Source organism: Erinaceus europaeus, chromosome 7, assembly GCF_950295315.1.
Source record: "Erinaceus europaeus chromosome 7, mEriEur2.1, whole genome shotgun sequence".
In the NCBI taxonomy this organism is placed as follows: Eukaryota; Metazoa; Chordata; class Mammalia; order Eulipotyphla; family Erinaceidae; genus Erinaceus; species Erinaceus europaeus.
In genome coordinates this window covers 101,729,560-101,755,645 of record NC_080168.1, presented here as the reverse complement: position 1 = coordinate 101,755,645, position 26,086 = coordinate 101,729,560, and the positions used below count along the sequence as shown (strand labels likewise).

Sequence of the window (26,086 nt, the reverse complement as noted above, 5' to 3'; positions counted from 1 at the left end):
GGCTAGTGGGTTCTTGGATGAGTAAATGCTGACTCTTCTCACAAGGCTGTAGGCTCTGGAGCACTTAGCGCGGTCCTTCATGTCATCACTGGGCACACGCTTTACACAGGAGTTTGTGACATGCAATCCTTTAATACAACATCTCCACTTACTGCTCAACCCCAGGCTGCTGCATCAGCATTTGTCTGATACGTGTTTGCCTGTGTGCCTCTTTGCTCTATTACTGATGAGATTTTGGTGGTATGTTAAGAAAACTCATACTATAAGCTGACGCTGGCTCCTTGAAGCTACTTTAAGATAAAAGAATCCATCAGGGGAGTCGGGCTGTAGCGCAGCGGGTTAAGCGCAGGTGGCGCAAAGCACAAGGACCGGCATAAGGATCCCGGTTCGAACCCCGGCTCCCCACCTGCAGGGGAGTCGCTTCACAGGCGGTGAAGCAGGTCTGCAGGTGTCTATCTTTCTCTCCTCCTCTCTGTCTTCCCCTCCTCTCTCCATTTCTCTCTGTCCTATCCAACAATGACAACAACAATAATAACTACAACAATAAAACAACAAGGGCAACAAAAGGGAATAAATAAATAAAATAAAATAAAATAAAAAAAAAAAAAAAGAATCCATCAGTTTTTCCATTTGCCAAATCTCTGCTGTTTCTCTAAGATGCCCCCGCAGCTTTTACAATTTTAGCAGCCCAGCACTTTCTCCAAGCCTCTTTTCCCTTTTAAGTCCTCAGTGTAAGCCAACAAGCTCCCCCAGTACAGGCTGACTTTCAGGAGGAGGAAGATCCACCTCTTGCTATTAGATGCTCTTACTCTAGTCTCCACTCCTATCCAGCCTTTGGACTCGAGACAAGCCATTTATTTTCTTTAGTTCTTAAATATCTCAGCTCTGATATCATTCTTAGAAAAGCCAGCAAAATAGTATCATAACACTTGCTCTACCTTTCTCACAAGGCTGTCAGAGCAAATGAGATCATATGGAATGGAACTTTAAATTCTAATGCACTTTATGCGATATTTTTATGGTGCTGATCTTGGGGTGATACACCTGAAAGTATATAACTTGATAGAAGGAGATGAGGAAAAGTGGGCTTAAGGGGACTGGGATTCCATTTCAAAAGTACACTTAAAATAACAGTGACTAGCAGCTTGGGAGGTGGCACAACGGATAAAGTATTGGATTTTCAAGCACAAGGTTCAGAGTTTGATCCCCAGCAATATATGTCTCAGAATCATGCTCTGGTGTTCTCTGTCATAAATAAATAATAAAGAACAGTGCTTAATGGCAGGGAGGGAGCTTTGCAGTAGAACACATGCCTTGTATAAGTGAGACCCGTAGTTATATCCTCTGAATTGCATAAAACCAAGAGAGCCAAGTGGAGCATCATAAATGGAAAAGTGATACTCTAGTCTCTCTCACACAATTTTGAAAAAAAGATGAAAGAAAATCTCAAAGGTTAAAAAACCTAAAATGATTGAAAAACAAACAAATAAAAGTAAAATAAAAGTGAGTGGAGCTCAGTAGTGTTCTTGGCAAACAAGCTAAGTGCTTCTAATAAAGGCTACCAACTGATGGTAAAAAAAAAAAAAAATGAGAGAACTACGTCCTGTCCCTTTCACTCCCCAGGACCAACCGAAGTATCAACCTGTTGAAGTTCAAATATGGCAGAATAAAGGATGGCAGAAGAAAATAAGCCTCCACTATAGTACCCCGTGGTTCTATAAACTTTAATACTGACATCCTGGCAGGCCAAGAAGATTGCATCCATATCCTCTGCCATTCTGTCTACACCTCATGATGTCTTGCACTATATAAAGAATTTGGTAGCAGAAGATTTCTGTCTGCAGTGCCCCACTGGCCCTCTGTAGTTAGGTAAAAACCACTCTGTTCATTCATATTTTCAAAGTCTGTGGACCATCTACTGGGAAGACTGAATGATGAAGTAATGACTCATCAGATGGAGTGTCAGGGAGGAGTGGTTGGACATAATAAGCTTTTTATGCAGAGGAAAGCACAGAGGCCAAAGTCTGGGTGTGTGAGAATGCTGCTTTGCTTGGGCAGCTTTGCATAGTTTGGTTTGGCTATGGTACCGCTTTCTGCAGGGGAGTGGTGAGTGACTAGGCGTGGCTTCTGAAATCTTCAGTATCTCCCTCTGTGAATTGAAAGGCTGGAATGAGGTGGCCCTTGGGGATACTTATGGTATTAAACATTCCCCGACTCTTTCATCATGGGATGAGTTAGACTTGATGTGACTGACAGGCCCTCAAAGCATCTGACTGCAAATGAATCAAGGGATATTGTAAGTATTAGAAATATGCTGGCTGCTTATACTACCCAAAAGGAGCTGGTTGTTTGGCTGTGGGTATAACTTCGTACTTGAAATACACCACAGATTCTTGACACTTGGCTTTTTCTTTTGGAATCTACAGACAAAACAAAAAATTGACCTTTAAGCATGGCTACAATCTAGTAGCTTTTAAACAAGTTGAAAATTAGACAGAATGAAGTTAGCCTAACATTGTACTCAATACCTTGGTGCTAGAGCATAAAACTTCCTTTTTATTTTTTGCCTCCAGGGTTATCACTGGGACTTGGTGCCTGCACTAGGAATCCACTGCTCCTGGAGGCCATTTTTCCCCATTTTGTTGCCCTTGTTGTTGCATTTGTTGTAGTTGTTATTGTTGTCATAGCTGTTATTGTTGTTGGATAGGACAGAGAGAAATCGAGAGAGGAGGGGAAGACAGAGTGGGGGAGAGAAAGACAGACATCTGCAGACCTGCTTCACCACTTGTGAAGCGACCCCCTGCAGGTAGGGAGTTGGGGGCTCCAACCCGGATTCTTACACTAGCCTTTGTGCTTTGTGCCATGTGTGCTTAACCCGCTCCGCTACCACCCAGCTCCCAAAACTTCCATTTTTACCACACGGGCTATTACTTTATAACCCAGTGAGCTAAGATTAAGAAAGGAATTTTGCAGGGCCAGGTGGTAGCACACTCGGTTGAGTGCACATGTTTTCATACAGAAGGATCTGGGTTCAAGCCTATGGTCTCCACCTGCAGGGGGGAAGCTTCACAAGCTATGAAGCAGTGTTATAGGTGTCTCTCTCTTCTCCTCCCTATCTTTCCCTTCTATTTCAGTTTCTGTCTCTATTCAGTGAATGAATAAATAAAATAATTACTTTTTTAAGCAAAAAGGAAAATTTTTTTTCTTGCAAATTGGGCCATCTCCAGGGTCTACTCCTTTTTTTACATCTTTTAGCAGTTTGTTAGCCCCGGAAGCAAAGGCTCAGAGGCTCAGTGAGTGAATCAGTGAACAAACGGGCTTCAACCTAGCTCATTAATAATTTAAAATAGATCTGTGTTCATCAAACGATTTTTGTAAACAGAGATAAGGGCCAGAAGAACACCATCCTGTTAAAGTATGTGCACAATCTATCTGGGAGGCAGGCAGGGGGAACACAGAGTGACCATACATCCTTGAGTTGCTGAGAATTTTTTTTTGACTTATTTTTTTCAGCATAACAAGTGCCCCTTTTGATTCTTAAAAAAAAAAAAAAAAAAGCCCCAGGACCAGTTGGTGGCACACCAAGCTGAGCTTCTGACTGTCTCTTTGAATCACTTGCTTCAAAACTGTCTAAAAATGTGAGAATTCCACCAACCCACCTATATCCAGTGACTTTTTTTTTTTAAAGGAAATGAATTCCAAGCATTTGAGCTTCTAGTTCTGGGAAAAACAAGAATAAAAACCAAATAAAACAACACCCACCACCTCCTGTAAGCCTTGAGACTTTGCATTTTTAAACTGACTTCTCAAACTATTCTCACTTGCACTTAGGCAATAAGTTACTGCAAATATATACTGCAAGTTAAACTGAAATATTCAAGTGAAGTTATTTTTCCAGTGAGAGGAAATGTTTGACACAATGTACAGGTTCACTTCCTCTGTAGCCATCAATTTTATGACTTGCTAAGCTAGTGTTTATGGTGTATGTCAAAGTACATTTCAAATTCTGGTTTTCAACTAACAGCTAGCATATCTCAAGTCACTTCCCAATGGGAAAATCTGCATCAACGACAAAGAGATTCATACAAGTGATTTTTACTGAGTGGTTTTAGAGATGTATATTCACAAGGCAGGTTGTGAAGTTTCTTCTGTATATGCTCAGATGATACCAGAACTACAGAAAGCAGTTTCTCTACTTTGTTTTTGCTTCCAGGTTATTGTTGGGGCTTGGCGTGGGCACCTCAAATCCACTGCTCCTGGAGGACATTTTAAAATTTTTATTGGATAGGACAGAGAGACATTGAGAGGGGAGGGGAAGATAGAGAGGGAGAAATGGGGAGAGGGAGACAGGGAGAGAAGAAATGAGGGAGAGAGAGAGAGAAAGAAGGGGGAGAGGGGAGAGACCTGCAGCTCTATATCACTGTTTGTAAAGCGATCCCCCTGCAGGTGGGGAGCCAGGGGCTTGAACTGAGATTCTTGTGCTGGTCCTTGAATTCTGTTCTATGTGTGCTTAACCTGGTTCACCACTGCCCGGCCCCCGTTTCTATACTTTCTTCACGTGTAATTTCCCTTTCAAATGATTTTTAAATGGTGACAATACGAGGGCAGCACAGAGACCCCCAAAGTGTACTTCTCCAAATGAGAAGACAGATGCATAAGATGTTGTAGTATGTGGAACTGGAGAGAAGATTAAGATAAGTGTCAATAAAGCTGAACTCACAGATACAAGAATAAGAGGAGTGAGTGCCAGGAGCTGAGAGGTAGGAAACTAGAGAGCTACTGGTAAGAGGGAAGGAACTTCCATTTGTAAGATGGCCAAGTTCTGAGGATTTAATGGACAGCATGGTGAGTACTGTTAGTGGTACTGCTAAGAGAGTAGCTCTCAAGTATTTTCACCACAAATAAGAAATAGGAATTATGTGAGGTAAGGGGAGTATTGGATAAATGTAGTCATCATAATTGTTTCTGTAATGTGCTATCAAACAGCCATATAGTATGCCTTAAAATGATACGTTAATTATACTTCAATAAAACTGGTCTGTGTGTAACTACCAAATACAACCACTTCAGGCTATTAATTATCCTTAGATGGCACTCATTTTCCCTTCTACAGAAATATTCATGGTTTGTAAGGCCTCAGCTATATACAATTTTGAGAGTTAAGAGAAAGAGTACAGAAATGATGGTAAATACAAACACTAGATGTTAATGTGAATGTTTATTAAGAATGAGAAAAACTGGGAGAACTAATGCAGTTTCCAGTGAAGGGAATGGGGACACAGAACTCTGGCTGGTGGGGAAGGTGTGGAATTACACCTTGTTGCCTTATAATTTTTGTAGATCAATATTAAATCACTTGTGAAATTAAAAAAAATGAGAAAAGAAATAGCACCATATTATTGGAATCATGTAAATTGAGGTCCCTTTCTCCTAAGGAATGTTTACAAAGAAGTGATTCATGATTGCAGCCTTGCTTTTGCTTCTCATCTAGAAGATTTCATATTTCTCAGCAATAATCATAACTCAGTAAAGAGTGGTCAGAGTGAAAGCTACTTATATGTACACTTAATTAGCTTCTTTATAAACCTGCTTCTACAATGAAAACTAGATTTCTTAATTAACTACTTAAAAAAGTGAACTTATCAACTTGCATTAGATGACTACCATCTATTCCTCCCCTCCCTGTATCAACATGCTGCTTGACTATCAAGCGGTAAATTATGTTTTTCTCCTTCAAGATGAATGATTAGGGAGCTGGGCGGTAGCACAGTGGGTTAAGCGCACGTGGTGCGAAGTGCAAGGACTGGCATAAGGATCCCGGTTCGAGCCTCCGGCTCCCTACCTGCAGGGGAGTCGCTTCACAGGCGGTGAAGCAGGTCTGCAGGTGTCTTTCTCTCCCCCCTCTGTCTTTCCCTCCTCTCTCCATTTCTCTCTGTCCTATCCAACAACAATGACATCAATGACAACAACAATAATAACTACAACAACAATAATAAAAAAAGACAAGGGCAACAAAAGGGAAAATAAATAAATATAAAAAAGATGAGTGACTAGTGATCTTATATAGCTAATAATAAGTAATAAGGCAATGTTCTGGGACTTTTGGGGTTGGGTCTTTTTTTTTTTTTTTTAATTGATAAGTGAATGAGAGAGGAGAGAGGGAGAGACAGACAAAGAGGGAAGACATTACAGCACTGCTCTACTGTCCATGAAGTTCTCTTGATGCTGTTCATGATTCTCTCATGTGGCACTGAGGCTCAAACCCAAGGCATCATACATGGTAAGGAAACAGTCTACTGGATGATCTATATTCTGGCCCCTGAGATTAGGTCTTAGAAATCCTTGTAGCTTCTGTCTGGGATACTTGAATCACTTGCTCCGGGATATTTTCTTAGGATTTAGCTGTTGTGCCATAAGAAAGTCAAGCTACACAGATAGCTAAGGATACCTGCCTTGAATGAACTCTCAGCTAATAGTCAACATCAACTGTCAGCCATTTCTACACTTCCTGCCCACCTACTCTTCAGATGATTCTAACCCTAAACATCTGATGGTGACTAAGTGAGAGAATCCCAGAGAGAACCCTACCTGGCTTAGCCTAATTAACCCTTAGAACCATTAAAACCAGTAATAAGTTAAGCCTCTAGCTTTACAGGTGGTTTCTTTTGTTGTAAACAAAGGGAGAAAGAGAGGCCTTTTCTTATTTATTTATTTATTTTCCCCTTTTGTTGCCCTTGGTATCTTTTTATTGTTGTTGTAGTTATTATTACTGTTGTTATTGATCTTGTCATTGTTAGATAGGAGAGAGAGAAATGGAGAGAGGAAGGGAAAACGGGGGGGGGGGGAGACAGACACCTGCAGACCTGTTTCACCACCTGCGAAGCTACTCCCCTGCAGGTGGAGAGCCGGGGGCTCAAACCCAGATCCTTGCGCTGGTCCTTACGCTTCACGCCACGTGTGCTACTGCCCAACTCCCAAGAGTTTTTCTAACTATAGGATGGGAAAGATGGGACATGGGATACTGAGTTGCCTGCAGTTTTCTTCTTTGTCTCTGCATGTGTGCCCTTTTGTTCCTGTCCTCCAGCAGGTGAAGACTATGAAGACCTTCCTCTATGTGTGTAGGGTAGGGTGAGAGGTGGGTCCCCACAGTTATCCACTGGGTAAGTTTAATTTGGAGCTGGAAGAGACTAAGAAGACCCCTTTGGTTCTAAGTCTAAATCAGTTTCCACTCAAACTTTATCCTTTCTTGATTTTTAAAAAAAATTTCTTTATTGGGGGATTGATGTTTACAATAGTTTGTACATGTGTAACATTTCTCATTTTTCCACACAACAATACAACAGCCCACATTAGGTCCTCCTCTGCCATCATGTTCCAGGACCTGAACCCACTCCAGAGTTTTTTACTTTGGTGCAATACACCAGCTTTCTTTCTAATTTTATTATTATGATGGATACAGAGAGATGGGGGAGAGTGGGAGAGAGAGAGGGAGAGAGGGAGAGGGAGAGAGAGAGACTTGTAGTCTGCTCCACCACTTGTGAAGCTTCTGCCTTGTGAATGGGGACCTGGTCTCTAACCTAGATCCTTGCACATGATGATAACTTATGCATCTTTACTGGCTGTGCCACTGCTGGGCTCCATCATCGTTACTTTTACCCCAGACTCCCATGTCTATGTTTTTTATTTTCTTTTTCCTCCAGGGTTATTGCTGGGCTTGGTGCCTGCACCATGAATCCACCGCTCCTGGAGGCCATTTTTTTCCCCTTTTGTTGCCCTTGTTGTTGCAGTCTCATTGTGGTTATTATTATTGCCATTGTTGATGTCGTTCGTTGTTGGATAGGACAGAGAGAAATGGAGAGAGGAGGGGAAGACAGAGAGGGGGAGAGAAAGACAGACACCTGCAGACCTGCTTCACCGCCTGTGAAGCGACTCCCCTAACTGTGTGGGGAGTGGGGGTGAAAACACTGTGACAAGGTGTTAGGCAAATGAGAAAATCTGTGAGATTGCCCTGATTCATGAGTATGAACGCACAATAAATATTGGCCTTCCTTCCTCTCTGGCTTCTGGAAGGCTTCATACTTAGGGTCTCAGAAAATTTACTTCCAAATTAATAGAGAATGGCAATTTTGTTCAATACTTTCCCATTGTCTTTCTTGAAAAACCTGACCAGTATTTGAGATTGCAAACTAACATCTTAAAATTTGCAATCTTTTGATTTGGGGGAGCTTTTTATACCTCAACATTGTTTATCCTGTATTTTTTGTGGGTCAGCCAATTTATAAGAAATAACATTGTGGAGTGGGGAGATAGCATAATGGTTATGCAAAGATATTTTCATGTCTAAGGCTCCAAGGTCTCAGGTTCAATCCCCATACCACCATCAACCAGAGCTGATCAATGCTCTGGTTAAAAAAAAAAAATCTTCTTATTATATGAGAAAGAGATTGAAAAAGGAGGGAGTGAGAGAACCAGAGCACTGCTCAGCTCTAGCATAAACTGGTGCTGGGAATTAAATCTGTGGCCTCAGGTTTTGTACTCTAAGAGGTGAAGCTGTTTCTCTAGCCCAGGAATCTTGAATGGAAAAATAAAGAGAAAGGTCCCTGGTGGTTCAGTCTGGGGGAGGTAAGAGGAGGAGACAGCTGGGCTGAGGAAGGGATGAATGGCTCTGCAAACTGACCCCAACATAGAAAGAGACCTTGTTATTCCAGTATCTCTGAAGGGGACTAGCCACACCAGCAAAGTCTTGGAGTCAAGGCTGTAAAGCTAGAGGGATATTAAGGAGAATTCCAGCTCTAGAGAGGGCCAGTTCCAGGCCACGAGTGGGCGTGGAGCAGGAACCATCTGCATATTTAGGCTGCAAGGCTAAGCCAAGCTGCCTGAGTAAAACCACACAGACTAGGGGTGAGAGAACTACTGGCAAAGATGAGAAGGATCTGGGCTCCAGAGTTTTTCAATCCCTAAATTCCCTTCCTTCTCTGCTTGAGCTCTTCCAGAATAGTGTAGAGGAAAGTGAATGGTGATGAGCTTCACCGGAGCAAGGATGGGGCACCTGGCTAGTTGTGAATGTTTCCCTGATGTGGGGGGAGAGGCTGTACCTTTGGGTGTCACAACTGGGGAAAAAAAAATGCTGCAAACCAGAGAACAGGCAAAACTCATACTTGAAGAACAGGCCTATGCTGGACTGATGGGGCCTCTTGTGGAATTTAGTTCTTGGCCAGAATAGACCTCAGAAGAGACAAGGGAGGCTCAGCGAACCTGGCGGCCACTCTCAGGGTCTGGCAAACTCACGATTTTTCCAGCGCCTTGTGTTCAGCGAAACCGAAAATGTTTTTGGCTACAAACCCTCCTCTAATTTTTAAACCCCTGTGCATTTTTTACGTACATTGGATCCACATGTTTTTGATTTATTTTTATTTAACTCATCAAATTGAATTAGGAGCTGCAATGATGAATGGGAACAATGCTGATTTCCAAGAAGAATTTTTAAGACCCTTTTCTTAGAACTAAGTCACAATTTTTCTCCCAACTGTTAAAACTACCAGACTGAGCTGGGGTGGAAATTTAGAACCCAAATGTGAAATAAAGATCTGTGCTTGGCAAAGATGAAGCATAGCAAGGAACTGTTCTTAGGTAGTTTCAGAAAGCCACAGTGGGTGTGGGGTGGGGGACTGGAGGCAGGCAGGGATCAGCTATTCTTTATAAGATGCTGTCAGTAAATGTTTCTAGCTCTCTGGACCCTCAATAGGAGCCCCCAAGCTTTACTCTAGAGCCTGATGTAACCACCACCAGCCAGGGGAAAGGCATTTCTGCCCTCCATGAAGGGGGGTGGGCCCCCTGTGCCCATCACCTTCTCTCTGTACTCCTCCACTGGAATTGATTCAAGCCATTATTCCTCTTCCCTCTTAACTTTCCTCTCCTTTTCCTGGCCCTGACTATGATCTCTCCACCTGGAAGCATTTAAAATGTACAACAATCTGAATCTTGCACAAAGGAATCTTGGGATCTATACTATATGCCCATTAAGCCAAATTGAAGGTGCACAATCTTATTTTGCACAATTCCGTGTGGCTGAGGTTGGCACTCACTAAAGGCCATTGCTCTTCTTCCTAATTAATTGCTTTTTCTGCCACACCACCACTTTCTACAGTGTGGTCCAAAGCTGGCTTTTCTGCCTGCTGAGGCCCCAGGCAAAAGGAATGTCTGTCTAGCACCAGTCCAGTGGGCTGCCTGGACACTAACTGAAGTCATCTCTTTGCACTAAGCTTCTTTTGTATAGGCCCTGCTCAAACTAGATAGATCAGGTGCAACCATCTCAATACTTAATAACTAGACAATAGTGGAGGAATAATTTTAACTTTCCCAGACCTCAGTTCTTCCATCCATTAGGTGGGTATAACACACAAATTTATCTTGTAGAGTTGTGTGAAGATTATTTGAGATGTTGTGAAATACATACATATATATATTTTCTTGCCCAGAATAAGTTAAAAAATATTACTTATTATTGCTCTTCTAAAAAGTCTATTTAACTCTACAACATTTCTAAGAGCATTTAAACTTTTCCAGAAGCTGCCGGTTTCATCACCAGTGCTAAGCAACAAACCCATTTCAAACAAACTAGTATAGCTCCAAATGAGGTTTCTGATCAACTAACAGGCTTTTTCATCAGTACTAAGGAAGTTTTTCATGTGGGTTCAATCCCAAACCTACAGTCTCTCCCTGTGAGCTACAGAAGCAGAGTGGTTATAATATTTTAAATCAGCAGCCCTGGGGGTGGCACAGTTAGAATTTTGGACACGCAAGCATGAGGTCTTAAGTTTATGCCTGGCATCACATATACGAGAATGATACTCTGTTTTTTTTCTCTCTCTCTCTCTATGGCTCTCTTGTGAGTTAAATTATATATATGATCAAATAGCACAGAGATCATTCTCCTTCAAAACAAAGTGAGCTGTCTCTCACTTTATATAAAGTATATGGGATCAGGTGGTAGTGTGCCCAGTAGCACATACATGTAACAGTGCATGAGGACCCAGGTTCAAGCCTTCAGTTCCTACCCGTGTGTGTGTGTGGGGGGGAAGCTTTATCAAGTGGTGAAACAGTGCTGCACAAGTCTCACTTTCTCTTTCCCCATCTCCACCCCATTTGTCTTAATTTCTCTGTCTATACCCTAAGTAGATAAATAAAATACTTAAAAATAAAAGTGGAATGGTGAATTGGAAAGAGGAGTAAGAAGGGCATTTTTACTCTCCTTTAAGAAACAAAATGGGTAGAGCTGGGGAAATAGCTCAGCCTATTAGAGCACCAACTTGTATGCCTGAGAGCCCCTCTGAGACTTCTGGGTCCCAGGTTCAGTCCTCAACCCCACTTTAAATCAGAGCTGGGCAGTACTCTGGTATTTTTCTCTCTCTCTCTCTTTTTTCACTCTGCCATAATAATAATAATAATAATAATAATAATAATAATAATAATAATAATAATAATGGTTAACTGGTATTTGCTGAAGTCCCCAAGAGCATGAGTCACACTGCATCTGCCCTTTTTGGAAAGTAAAAAGGTGACAGCACCATTTAATATGTTTGATAAATGTCTCTCTCCCAAGAGGTAAAATAGAGAAACCAATGAGTTTGATATTTATTGCTTTTCTCTGGCTGGGAGTTGTTTCAGCAATAATTCATGGGTACTAATGTTGGCCAGAACAGAGGGGCTGACATCTACCAGCTTCTGGGGGTCCTGGATATGTTAGGTTAGTTATTAATGGTTGTTTTATCATGCAGAATTGCTATGAGGGCTTGGAGGGAGGGAATATTTATGGACTTTTAATGGGCGGTAATTATCATTTCCGCCAAGTTGACCTCAGTTGAACTCCTGGGGTGGGGTGGGGCAGCTCAAGAAATGTTTGTTTCCTCCATGGCTGCTGCTTACTAGAATTTTCTCTCAAGAGACTTTTTCACCTCTTGTGTCTGGATGGACTCTGTATGCCAACATCAGCAAGGAAGGCTTCTACAGAACCACCTGTTCACAGGGTTGAATCAACATGGCTGTTAGCACCCACAGATGGTGGCTCTGGGGTGGACGGACAATCTAAAGACCAGAAAGTGGCTGTAGAACAGGTCAGTTAGGCCAGTCTGATTCCTCTCTTTGTGATACAGGAACAGGATAGGGAAAGCCTGAGCTGCCTGGCAGCAGAGACTTCTGGAAGGTGGCTGGTCACAGTGGCTGCAGAGCCAGCTCCATGCAAGTGGCAGGCTCACTGCTGAGGCTCTCCAGGCCTGTCTGGCCTCCAGACTCACTCTCCCAGAAAGCCTGGCTGCTTAAAGGTTTCTGCAGACACAACCAAACAAACAAACAAACAAAAAAAAACCTCTTTTTTTTGTTTTGTTAGATAGCTTGATGGGCTTCTGCTTTTTCCAAATAAAGAGCCTTCACTATAGCAGCATCTACCCAGGGGAAGAACATGCCAACAGAACTATGCCTGAACACTCTGGGCATCTGTAGGGTGAGGCAGTGCTATAAGTGTTACTTACACAGCTTGCAAACACAGTTGGCTCCTAGCTCACTCCTCCCAGCCTCTCCTATTTCTGTAGAAATTGATAAAGTTAGAACTGTCTCCCCCAACCCCTTTTGTAGCTAAGAAAAGTTGTGTGGTACATACAGCTCTGGCCATTGAGATACTAGTGAATGTCTATTCAGAAAACTAGGTTTTCCTGTTTTCACTACCTTGCATGTTAAGCTTGGAGTTGCTGCCACCATCTTGTATCTTGGAAGGAATAGCCAGAGGAGAGACGCCAGTCATGACACACTGGAGCCGCTGCCCAGCACTAACAGCTTCATTTCACATCAGAGGGGACATACTCCCAACCCACAATTAGAGGTTCCCTGAAAACTCTAGAAGCAAAATCATTTCTATGGGGCTGGGAGACTGGATCAGCCAGTAGAGCTCACAGTTTACCATGCATGAGGACATGGGTCCAATTCCTAGGCCCCCACATGGCAACGTTATGCAAAAGGAAAGGGAAACTTCATGAGTGGTGAAGCCACACGGTAGTGTCTCTCCTTCTCTGTCTCTCACCTTTTATTGGAAAAAAAGTGTCAGGGGGTGGGGGGGGGGGACGTCCACCGGGAGTATGGAATCACATAGGCACAAAACCTCAGCAAAGTCCTGACTATATATATATTTCTCTTAGAATGCTGAGTCCTCATGTAAGTGTCATTGTATTGCTCCCTGGCCAAACTTTTGACTCTTAAAATTTCAGGTAGACAGAGATAAAGGGAAGACACTAGAACTTCCCCTACTGCTGTGATGCTACCATGTGGTGATAGGGCTTAAACCTAGACCCCACATACAGCAAGGCTTATGATCGACTGGCCACAAGAAACATGACTTTTCTAATCCAAATACATAACCAATTTGTTTTTCAATTGATTTTTCCGTACATCAACTGAGTGATACTAGTGCCCCAGGGAATTAAACTCTAGTAAGGGTATAAAATTTATACCTGAACAGCTGCTGTAAGGTAGAAAGTAGAACCACCTTAAGGGGCAGCTGAGCCATGTGCACTAGAAGAGAGTAGGAAGGAACATCACTTCTAGTTGTTGAAAGGGAAAGCAAGGTGACCACCTTTGCTGAAATAGTTGAGCTTCTGGAATGAAAAGAATCTGGATGTCTGGGGATGAGGAGTCCATTTGAGGCAGGAGAAATAGTTAAGCAAACATGGGAAACTGAAGGTCATGTGCTGGAAGGAATAAGCTCATTTTGGCTACTGCAGAAGAACAAAAGCAGATGGTAAAGTCAGACCAGCCAAGTCTTGAAGGCCAAGAGAAAGAGTTTTACAGCCATGGGATGTTGAAGATTTCTGGCTAAGAGGAGTCAGAATAACTGTTTAGGAAGTTTTGCTGGCTATAAAGGACTATGTGGGAAGGACTGAGGTCACAGGACAGGGGGCTACACAGCTATCCAGGCAGCAGGTGAAAGTATGAACCATGACAGTCACAGTGAGGTTGGAGTGTGGGCATAGAAACAGGTATACTCGACACTGCTGAAGAAGATGGCCCAGGAGTTGGCTACTGTCTGCATAGGGGATACAAGTTCTGGGTGGAATAATGGAGAGTCCATTTTACTGTACAAGATAAAAACAGACAAGTTGGTGAAGCAGGTCTGCAGGTGTCTTATCTTCCTCTCCACCTCTCCTCGTCTCTTCATTTCTCTCTATCCTATCCAGCCACGACGGCATCAATAACAACAATAATAACTACAATAAAATAACAAGGGTGACAAAAGGGAATAAATAAATATTAAAAAAAATAAAAAAAGAAACAGACAAGTCATGCGGTACCTCTGGAGCCGAAGACAGGAACGGTTTAATGTAGATGTTGGAGTCATGCACCTTCAGGTCATGGTCCCCAAGTCCCCTGGTCACGCCAATAGTTGCCATCACTCGGGCCTAGGATGATAAGCAGAACAAAAACACTCACTCCTAAGGCATAAGGAATGCTGGCAAACAGAAGCAGTGCTCCAACCCTATACAGTCCCCACAGGCTACATGAGAGAAGTAGCAGGCTCCCATTCCACCTGCCACCTAATATGCATTGATGCTACTAACGAAGGATTCAAGATCACTTACGTACTTTTTTTCTTTTTTCACCAGGTCACTGCTCAGCTCTGCTTATGGTGATGCCCGGGATTGAACCTGGGACTTTGGAGCCTCAGGCATAAGAGTCTTTTTGCATAACCATTATACTATCTCCCCCTCATGTATGTACTCTTACAGTGGTTTCTTCCAATATAATTTTTAAGAAGTATTTTATTTTGGACAGAGATAGAGAGACACCTGCAACGGCTTCATTGTTATGAAGCACCCCCCCCACCAAGGTAGGCTTGAATCTGTCTTTGTGCTCTGTAATGTGCACTCTCTAGTGGGTACACCACCACCCAGCACCACCTCCCTAACACATTTTTTTTAAATGCACCGTTGAGAATTAAACCCAGGACCTTATGCATATGTGACACTGCTGAGCCACCTCCCACATTCAATTTTTTAAAACATTAAAAAAATATTTATTTATTCCCTTTCGTTGCCCTTGTTGTTTTATCATTGTAGCTATTACTGTTGTTGTTATTGATGTCATTGCTGTTGGATAGGACAGAGAGAAATGGAGAGAGGAGGGGAGACAGAGGGGGAGAGAAAGATAAGACACCTGCAGACCGGCTTTACTGCTTGTGAAGTGACTACCCTGCAGGTGGCCACGTTCAATTTTTTTTCAGTTTGAAATAAAAGGAAAAACCAAAGCACTGTCCTGTGACTCCTGGGTTTCCATCTGTCTGTCCTTGATCCTGCCATGTGTGTCAAGGGAGAGAACCTAGGACACATGCTGTCCTGTTAGATCTCCCACTGGGTCCCTTTGCCTGTGACAATAAATTTAATAAATTGCTGATGCCTCTTTTCAAAGACTGGAGGGGACGGTGTCCAATACATGCCTGGTACCCACTGCTAATGAAATCTGCTTAAACTAAATCCAACACTCACCCTCTGCCACACCCACTCTGAAAATGTCTACAGAACACCAGCTCTGGTGCAAATCCTGTGACAGGCACTGGTGAAACGAAAGAAAAGTCAGAGAGAGTTTCGACCCTCCTTAAGCTTATCTACTTATTCTGTTTCTTTACTTTTTCTTTTTGAACAACATTTTATACTAGCACTTCCTTCATGGTACCTATCATACCCTATCTTGTATTATGATATCTATTTTACTTAGGATTTATTTACGTATTTATTCATCTATTCATTCATTCATTTCATATCAGGGAACCAACTTTCCTAACTGCTCTTTAAAATTTTTTAATTTCCATTAGCACTCTAGTAGTGGTTTATAAAATTACAGGTTATAGTCCCAGACTATACCAGCCACTAAAATTCTATTTCCTTGCTCTCTCAAAAACCACCGCAATAGTTGTCAAAGAGATTTAGAGACAGCTTGGTGGTGGCAGCTTCTTCTCCTTCCTCTCTTTTATTTTCAAGTTTATGTGCTTCAGTTCTCTAAATTCCATTTTATGAATAAAACTACCTAGTTGTCTTTCACCGCCTTACTTCCAACCATATTATGCTTTTCTGACTGGAGAAATTAAATGGTTAGCAATTATGTAAGCATCCCCAGGAAATCTCCAAATGGAAAAATACAAAATGTCACTTTGTTGTCACTAAAGAGATCTCAGGGCTGAGGCACTCCTCTCCCTCCATATGCTTTCTCTATATTGCTAAATACCTATTTTTAAAAAATATTTATTTATTTATTTCCTTTTTGTTGCCCTTGTTGTTTCCATTGTTGTTGTAGCTATTATTGTTGTTGATGTCGTCGTTGTTGGATAGGACAGAGAGAAATGGAGAGAGGAGGGGAAGACAGAGAGGGGGGAGAGAAAGACAGACACCTGCAGACCTGCTTCACCACTTGTGAAGCGACTGCCCTGCAGGTGGGGAGCCGGGGGCTCGAACCGGGATCCTTGAGCCGGTCCCTGTGCTTTGCGCCACGTGTGCTTAACCTGCTGCGCTACCGCCCGACTCCCGCTAAATACCTATTTTAAGGAAACAATGCTGTTAAACTAATAGCTCCAATAGCTAGCTACACAGTCAGCCCGATTATCTCCTGGAATATCAAGGATGTGCCTTCATCATGCTTGTGGTGGGGACACACATGTTTAAGGCATCCCCTGCACCCCACACTCTCAAAGGCATCTATCTGGTTAGGATGTGTAAACATTCCACCATGTTTACCCGTCTCCATGTTGTTCGTCCTTCTGCAATTAAGTCTGTCCCTCCACCTGTGTGGGATTTCTCTTCTGGACTCACAGGACCCATTCTTTCCATTTCTTTTCATATCTGGCCATATTTTACATATTGCTATCAGTCATGTAACCCTTGGCTCCCTAACCAGATTCCCCTGGGCGTATGTTTACCCCAACACACTTACTCAAGTTCTGCCCATGAAAGCATCCTTTGATTTCCTTTTGAGCCTTTCAGGTGAAGATCTCTAGCTGAGGTGACCCTGTTTTCTGTTTATAATTAAAACTCGGCCCCTTGCTGAAATAGGGTAAACACACCGGTCCATGGGTCAAGAGGTGAAGCAGACTTACAAAACCTGCACTTCCATGGTGGAGTGTGGGAACATGAGGAGACAGGGCCTGTCTCACCTCTGGGACTTACCTGTGACTGGATGAGCCAGAATTTTCTTGGTTCGTTGTGGTTGTGTTTAACTAATTAATTTATTTTACCAGAGTACTGACTGTTCAGCTCTGGTTTCTGTGGGTGGGGTGCCAAGGATTAAGCCTGGGACCTCAGAGCTTCAGGCAAGCATCTTTGCATAACGACTGGTTTGTAAGAAAAGTCATGATGCATTTTTACACAGAAAAATAGAAGAAATACAACATGACTTTCCTGACAAACCAGTATTATTCTCTTTCCTTGGCCCTCTGTTTATTTAAAGATCTATTTACAGAGAGACCAGAACACTGTTCTGTCATATACAGAGCCAGGGATCAAGCCCAGGGCCTCAGAATGGCTGGTATGTGCTCTAACCACCTGAGACCAAGGTCAGTTGAGCCTCAGTCTCCCCATGACTGCCTGAGCCCTTTTAACCTTAGAGTCCCAACTGCTTCATTCACCAAATGAGTGCAGTGTGCTCAGCCTCACCAGCCTCATGATCCACCGCCAGAGTCACAGAAGGTGATGTATGTCTCAGCTCTGTAACAAGTTACTCCACTGGATTGAGAAGGGGGATGCCATTTACACGAATTGATTTTAGTTCCCTTGTGCTTTCAGTCCCCTCCCCCCCACCCCCCCCCACCCCCTTGCCCCTCAAGACCAGAGCTGAAGGAAGAGGAGATGACACGCTTTCAAGCCGTCAAGAGTATAGAATGAGGAACTGCTGAGTGGAGCAGGCATATTGCTGCTGGCGACTCAGGCTCCCCGCACAGGTACCTGTGCTTACCTTCTTGCCTTCTCCGTATATAAGGGGGAACTTCAAGTCATCGTCCTCAATGGTCTTGTATGCCCTTTAGGGAGATAAACAACACTTTTAAAAAGGTTTGTACTTAATTAGTGACCCATTGCCCTGACACTGCCTGCACTAGATATTTGATTTTCCCTGCAATTCCCTGCAGAAGTGTGTGTGTACATGTATTTTCAGGAAATATCAGGTCTCTAGATGCTTGAAGGTGGAGAAGAAGAAGCTGTTCTGTTCATAATTAGCAAGGAAGGGAGATGACTTCAATCCTGAACGTTTAGTGTCAAGTTTAGTGACAAGGCGCTCATCATTAATCTGAAACTGTGAAAAATAGCAGAGAGCAGAGCTGGACGGAGTGTGAAACTGCTGCCAGAGCCAGCCCTCACTTTCCAGGGCTGTTTGCACCAAAGCAGCCTCGTATTTGAAAGGCTGGAGAAGGGAGCCTTCGGGCCCTGGGCTTGATCTCTGTGTGGCAGTCAAGGTTGACCAAAATCTCTGTTTTCACATTAGCTTTTGAATGGTCTTTCAACACACAGATAGAAAATCCAGTTTAGGGGTGGCAGAATAGCTAACTCAGATAGTGTGCTGCTTTGTACACACTACCCACATGTACACACCCCAAGTTTGAGACTGGCCCCCATTGCAATGAAGGCAACTTAGGTGTTAAGGACTTTCACTTTGTTTCTGTCTGTCTCTGTCTTTATCTTAAGAAAAGAAAGAAAATCCAGCTTATGCTTCATGACTTAATGTAGGCATGGTTGCTCAGAAGCCAGCATAGACTAAGCAGAGGGTGCTGATACTGAGCTGAGTAAGGAAGGCCCTGACTTGTAGTTTTGCTACTGAAATTAGAAAGCAAATATGGGGTGAGGGTAGATAGCATAATGGTTATGCAAACAGACTCTCATGCCTAAGGCTCCAAAGTCGCAGGTTAAATCCTTTGCACCACCATAAACCACCATAAACTGAGCAGTGTTTTGGTATTAAAAAATAAAATAAAATAAAATGCAAATATGCACACATAACATCTGATTACTAGCTGTTCTAACTTTTTTGGTATTAATTTCCGTATTTGTAAAATGAATGTAACTACACAGGACATAATGACCTTAACACAGAGGCTGCCCTACTTGCTATCTACAAAATGGAGGACCCCCCAACTCTTCATCTACACTACTCCAGCCCTTAGGTCCATGAATGGTGAACAATTTGTTTGGCTTTGTATGTTAACTGTCTTGTCAATCACCAGGTTCCAGATGCTAGCATGATGCCAACCAAACTTCCCTGGACAGACAACCCCACCAATGTGTCCTGGAGCTCCGCTTCCCCAGAGCCCTTCCCCACTAGGGAGAGAGAGAGGCAGGCTGGGAGTATGGATCAACCTGCCAACACCCATGTTCAGTGGGGAAGCAATTACAGAAGCCAGACCTTCCCCCTTCTGCATCCCACAATGGCCGTGGGTCCATACTCCCAGAGGGATAAAGAATAGGAAAGCTATCCGGGGAGGGGATGGGATACAGAGATCTGGTGGTGGGAATTGTGTGGAGCTGTATCCCTCTTATCCTATAGTTTTGTCAATGTTTCCTTTTTATAAATAAAAAATTAAAAAATCAAACAAACAAACACAGAGGCTGCCACTAGGTGCTCAGCTGGAGGAAGAGATTTACTGGCTAAACTTGCACACCAGTCTCCTTTTCTGCAAAATTAGGATAGCACTGCTTCAAAGAAGTGTTAAAAAAGAAACTAAGTAAAAGAGAGACAGGACCAGCTAGGCTAACTACTAGAGGCTAAGTATTTTCTTAAAACAGTGTTTCCTAACTGACAAACAAAACCAATTAGAGTTAAGTCTCCAGTCCTAGTTAAGGATATATATTAAGTTGGGAGTGAATCTGAAACCAAATTTAATAGAAGCAACTGACATAGGAGAGAATGTGACCCAATTTATTAATTATTATTGTTATTATTATTGCCACTAAGGTTATCATTGGAGCTCCATCTCTCTAGGGATTCCTCCACTCCTGGTGGGCTCACTCCTTTTTTTTAAAGATAGAAGGAAAGAGACAGAGATATCACAGAACTACCCCACTGCTTATGAAGCTCCTTCCATGCAGGTGCTTTCATGTGGTGGTTGGCGGAGAAAAGCCAGACGCTCATGCATGGTAAAGTGTGTGCTCTACCAGGTGAGCTATCTCCTGGCCCTCACAATGCAACCTCATTTAAAAAGAAAGCAACCCTAATAGCTAAAACAGGCACAGCCTTCCTGAAAGAGAGAGGCAGGCTGGGAGTATGGATCGACCTGTCAACACCCATGTTCAGCGGGGAAGCAATTACAGAAGCCAGACCTTCCACCTTCTGCATCCCACAATGACCTTGGGTCCATACTCCCAGAGGGTTAAAGAATAGGAAAGCTATCAGGGGAGGGGATGGGATACAGAGTTCTGGTGTTGGAAATTGTGTGGAAATTGTACTCCTCTTATCCCATGGCTTTGTCAATGTTTCCTTTTTATAAATAAAAAAAAGTTCTCTAGCTAAAGTGGTACTGCCCAAGTGGTGGAGAAACAGTAAAGTTTTTGGTACCAGTTGTGCCTGGATTCAAATGCAAGGTCACTGTACAGCCCCAGGAAAGAGGATGAACCTCTCCAGACCATTAATTCAAGAAGGAAAAAATTCAAAACAAGCAGACAAAAAAAACCACTGGGGCTCATTTGTGGGGTTGTTGCAAAAACTGAAATGGGTTAGTGAGTGTGTGAACAGCCTAGGAATCACCTAGACAAGATGCATGGCACCTGCTAAGAGCTTTGAGGTATTCGAGGGATTTAACTGTCCCAAACCAAACCAAAAAAAATAGGGTCAGCAAAATGCTCATGTGGACATTGTGGCTGCTTTCTCATGCTAGTGACCTGGCTTCAAGCACAGCCCCCTCTGGATAGGATGACACTGTGGTACTGTGGCATTTCCCCTCTCTCCCTCGGTTTCTCTATTTATCTTTCTGAGCAAGCTGGGAGCAATGAAGCCCCAGTGACAGAAGTTAAAAAAAAAAAAAAAGCAAACAAATCAATAGCTCTTCCTCATCTCCATCCCACCCCACCCTACCCCCATCTACCAAATTTACACGAAGTGGAATAAGTTTTACTTTTGATTTGCTTATACTCATATGGACTATTTAAAAGACTGTGGTATACAAGCTACTTAGGAACACAACAGAGCCATTATTACAATAAAGTCTCAGATTGAATGAGTTTGTAAACCAAAGATTCACAGCCTCTGCTGAGTATTCAAACACCTGGAAGAGCTTTCCCAGGTCATGCCTCAGAGCAGTTAAGTTTGAATTGACTGAGTACTCTCCATGTGAGGCCTGACCTTCAGTTAACAGTGGCAGAAATCTTTCACATAGCCTGTGATGACCCATTTTAGATGATGAGAATAAGGCTCAGAGAGATGAAGTCACTTTTCCAAGATCATACCCTGTGTTTGTAGCCCTAAAGAGAGACTCAGACTTTCCCAGAAAACACACCATAGCAACTTGACATCGGGCTCAGACCTGGGGATTTCTCATTCTAGTGGAAGCCTCTGGAGTGAGATCATTCTTGTCCACTTCTCAGTAAGTAGAAAGTAGACATTTGATGAGGAAAATGGGGGTTTTGGTTTAAAAAAGAAAGGAGGGGGGAGTACATTCTGTGTGAGGCAAAAGAACAAAAGGTGACAGGAAGGGAAGAAACCAGCGGCTGCTGAACCACAGGGTCTCCAGGGAGGACCAGAGGGAAGTTGGTTAGATCCGTCTCTGCCTCCGGGTGGCCTCATCTGTAGCCAGAGTCTGACAGAGCCCTCTCCCACAGACAGCTGGATGCCCTCAAACCTACGTTTGCAGTTTAAGAGGGTCACCCCAGTTTTGCCCATGTGGAAACCCCCTCTGCTGCTCTTATCATATTACAGCCCATCTGCTGTGTGCAGGCTTGACTCCAAGCATCACACTCATCTGACTCCACCCCACTCAGCGGGAGGTGGCTGAAGGGTAAGAAGAGAGGCCAGAGACCCCAGGGCTCAGAGAGCTGGGGGCACATGGGGCTGGAGATCAGAGGACTTGTCCAGAGAGCCAGTTCCTTCACCCTGAACCTTGTGGTTCTGAAATCCTGATGAAATTTTTGAAAAATAACTCCAACACCAAATTACTGACTAGCTTTACAATAATAAACTAACCAGAGATTAAATCCAAATTAAGTGCTCATTACAAAAAAGAAAAACTGTGGTCTGGGAGGTGGCACAGTGGATAAAGCATTAGACTCTCAAGCATGAGGTCTTGAGTTCAGTCCCCAGCAGCACATGTACCAGAGAGATGTCTGGTTCTCTCTCTCTCCTATCTTTCTCATCAATCAATCAGTCAATCAATCAATAAAATCTTTAAAACAAACAAACAAACAAACAAGAAAAACTGAAAAAGTTTAGGTGAGATTTTTAGAGTAACTCATTTTGTGTCAATTTCTTTATGAATATTTATGAGGCCATTGACAGATGGATAAGACTTAAAAAATGAAGACTTAAAAAGAGCTAGGTTAGGGAGTCAGGCGGTAGTGCAGTGGGTTAAGCGCAGGTGGCGCAAAGCACAAGGACCAGCGTAAGGATCCCAGTTTGAGCCCCCAGCTCTTCACCTGCAGCGGAGTCTCTTCACAAGCGGTGAAGCAGGTCTGCAGGTGTCTATCTTTCTCTCCCCATCTCTGTCTTCTCCATTTCTCTCTGTCCTATCCAACAATGATGCCATCAATAGCAACAATAACTACAACAATAATAAAACAACAAGGACAACAAAAGGGAATAAATAAATAAATAAATAATCAAATATTTTTTAAAAAGAGCTAGGTTAAAGAATTTTTCTTTAACTTGAAGGCAGTGTCATCAGAAGTTTACATTAAACATTATTTTTTCCAAGCTCTGAGACATAGTCAAGAAAATCACAAGATATATGGTATACATATATGCTGTGAAGGGATTAATCTAATTAATAGTCATAAACTCAGATATTAATTCTTTTTCTAAAGATTTATTAATGAGAGAGAGAAAGAGAAAGACAGAGAGAGAGGGTTGGGCAGTGGGGCAGCGGGTTAAGCTCACATGGCGCATAGCGTGGGGATAGCGGGGATTGGCATGGGGATCCCGGTTCCAGCCCTCCGCTCCCCACCTGCAGGGGGGTCGATTCACAGGCAGTGAAGCAGGTCTGCAGGCGTCTATCTTTCTCTCACCCTATGTCTTCTCCTCCTCTCTCCACTTCTCTCTGTCCTATCCAACAACGGTGACTAAAATAACAACAATAATAACCATAACAATGATAAAACAACAAGGGCAACAAAAGGGGGGAGAGGAAGAAAGACAGAAAAGCAGAGCATCATTCTGGCCTATGCTGTTCCAAGGGGTCAGACTTGGTACTTCATGTTTCCAAGTCTGATGTTGTATCTATTATACTACCTCTTGAGCCACAGCTCATGTTCCCTCACCCCCCCATTTTTACTTTTGTAAACATTTTATTTCTATCTTTTACATTATTTAAAATTTTATTTTTATGAGTTGGAGAAGACAGACCAGACTATTGCTTGATTCAGGCATATCATGATGCCAGTGATTGAATCAGGGACCTTAGGCATGTGAGATTTGTGCTCTAACATGCTGAGCTATCTTCCCTGGCCATTCAGTGCTGATTCTACATGGCTGGAAAAAAGATCATTGATCTGGAAGAGCTCAGCAAAAAACACTGGTTACAGCCACCAAGTCTGCAGTGTCCCAATGCAAGCATCCTCAACAACACACCTGCTCAGGTTGGTCCCTGACCAATGTCACCATGTGAACTGTAGTTGACAGTCATTATCACAAGCATGCTATAGCACCCAATGTCAGCCCAGCCACTAGAGAACATTTCATGGGAAATAAACTGACCCAAACAGTCCCCTATAACTACATTTGGTTTGTCCTCTGAAAGAACACAAAATACATGTAGTCTCTGGTGTGTGCTGGGTGGTGGCACACCTAGTCGAATACATGTTGTCATGCAAAAGGAACCATGTTCAAGCCCCCAGCTCCTACCTACAAGGGGAAAGCTTCACAACAGGTGTCATAGGTTTGCAGGTGTCGCTCTTTCTCCCTCTCTATTGTTCCCTCCCCCTTAATTTCTCTCTTCCCTGTCAAATAAAAAAATTTAAAAAAGGAAAAAAAATGGCCAGTTGGAGGGATGTATTTATTGTCCAGGCACCAAACCTTAGTAGTAACCCTGGTAGCAATTAATTAATTAACTAATTTAGTTTTGAGGGCTTTACAAATATCTGAAAAGAACTAGCCCAAATTTCACTCTCTTCTAGTTCCTTCAGCTATTTTTCACGGGTGTGCATGAGAGAGTGTCTCAATAAGCACTCAGTAACCAAGCACCAAGTACTGATGCAGTAGGGTCCCTCTAGGGGCTTTCTAGCTAGTCAGTATTTTCAGATTCCACTCGCAACTGACAACACCTCAGAACTGGTCAAATACGAATGAAATTATTACAGCCTGATTTAGATCTTGCTCTTAAAAAAAAAACACTGCAGTTTATATTTGCATTATGTATCTATGTGTGTTGTTTTGGGTCATATATTAGAAGGAGGAATAAAAACAAACAACACCAACACAAACCCTAGTGAATCCATGAGCCAAAAGATTTGATAATTTTTTGACTCACATTGTCCAGTAGTTTATACTAATTCAATGCCATTCTATTCTGAATGTAAGAGTCTGTTAACTTTACTAATTTCATCTAGCGAATTTCCATCAAGTGTTTCAATCCACCAAGAACCTTCCAATGTATAGCCTGATATCCAAAATCTTGCCTCTCTTATATGGTATCTTGTTAAAATTGACAAGCTATCTTGTCATCTTCAAACACGCAGGTCACTGAAAAATATGCTAAACAGAACTGGGCCCTTACAGACCTTTCTTCAGCCAAGGTAGCCAGACAAAGATGCCCCAACATTTCTTGGAGGCATGGGAAGGAAAAAGAATACTTTGAAAGATGATATTCAGCATTATAATCCAGTATCATGAAAATGAAAGATCTGTGAATCAGACAGAAAGAGAAAGACAGCAAAGCACTGAAACTTCCCTCAGTGATGTAGAGGCTGGGCCTGAAGCATGTGTCCATGATGAAGCAAGATCATGATCCATCCCTCAATTCACTTTAAATGCAAACAACAGACAGAAAAATAAAGCTTGTCTGGTAAGGCACAAAAAGATATACTCAACAGTAGAGACTAGACAGCTGGATAATAATGAAGATGGGGGTGTTCTTTTCAACCACCAGGTTCTAGATGCTAGCATGATGCCGACCAGACTTCCTTGGACAGACAACCCCACCAATGTGTCCTGGAGCTCTGTTTCCCCAGAGCCCTTCCCTACTAGGGAAAGAGAGAGGCAGGCTGGGAGTATGAATCGACCAGTCAACGCCCATGTTCAGCAGGGAAACAATTACAGAAGCCAGACCTTCCACCTTCTGCATCCCACAATGACCCTGGGTCCATACTCCCAGAGGGTTAAAGAATAGAAAAGCTATCTGGGGAGGGGATGGGATACAGAGTTCTGGTGGTGGGAATTGTGTGAAGTTGTACCCTCTTGTCATATGGTTTTGTCAATGTTCCTTTTTTATAAATAAAAAATTTTCAAAAAAAAGATGGGGGTGCATTTAGGATCAAAAGTTCGATCAGTGTCTGATTCAGATAGATCCTTTCCTTGGGAATTGGCCATAGCTCTTGGGCTCTCCTTTCCCACTATTCTGTCTTCTGACTATACTCAACTTGTGGCACATTTTTAGAGTACTTTTCTTACAAATAATAGATTTGTGACCCTCTTTTGGCTTCTACTACTAGAGAAACGGTAGGAATTGCCTATTTTACCTATCATTTTATACCAAATGTTGTCCTTACCAACAGCTGCAGAACTGGAACAGTTTCCAGCAACCTCACTGTGGATCATCCCTTTAGGTCTGCCCCCATCCTCTCCTGCCAACATTAGTGCAATTGCCTCATCAAATATTCAGTTGTAGTCAGCAGATCAATGAATACCACTGACTTCAGGCAGAGGCTTT

General features: G+C 42.8%; 1 protein-coding gene and 1 long non-coding RNA gene across 3 annotated transcripts in view; one reads left to right on the top strand and one right to left on the bottom strand.

Annotated features, from left to right (window-relative positions):
* The window catches only part of PPM1H (protein phosphatase, Mg2+/Mn2+ dependent 1H), a 320,464-nt gene that overhangs the window by 42,364 nt on the left and 252,014 nt on the right, over positions 1-26,086 (bottom strand). For both annotated transcript variants that reach the window (XM_007516868.3, XM_060195008.1), the window contains exons 7-8: positions 17,983-18,046; positions 14,337-14,444 (exon numbers count right to left, since the gene is read on the bottom strand). In XM_007516868.3, coding sequence (XP_007516930.1) covers positions 14,337-14,444; positions 17,983-18,046 — 172 coding nt within the window. The remainder of the gene's footprint in view (positions 1-14,336; positions 14,445-17,982; positions 18,047-26,086) is intronic.
* LOC132539477 (uncharacterized) lies at positions 1,987-25,331 on the top strand. Its single transcript, XR_009550792.1, has 3 exons — positions 1,987-2,296; positions 14,649-14,755; positions 24,897-25,331. It is a non-coding gene; the product is annotated as an uncharacterized LOC132539477 (long non-coding RNA).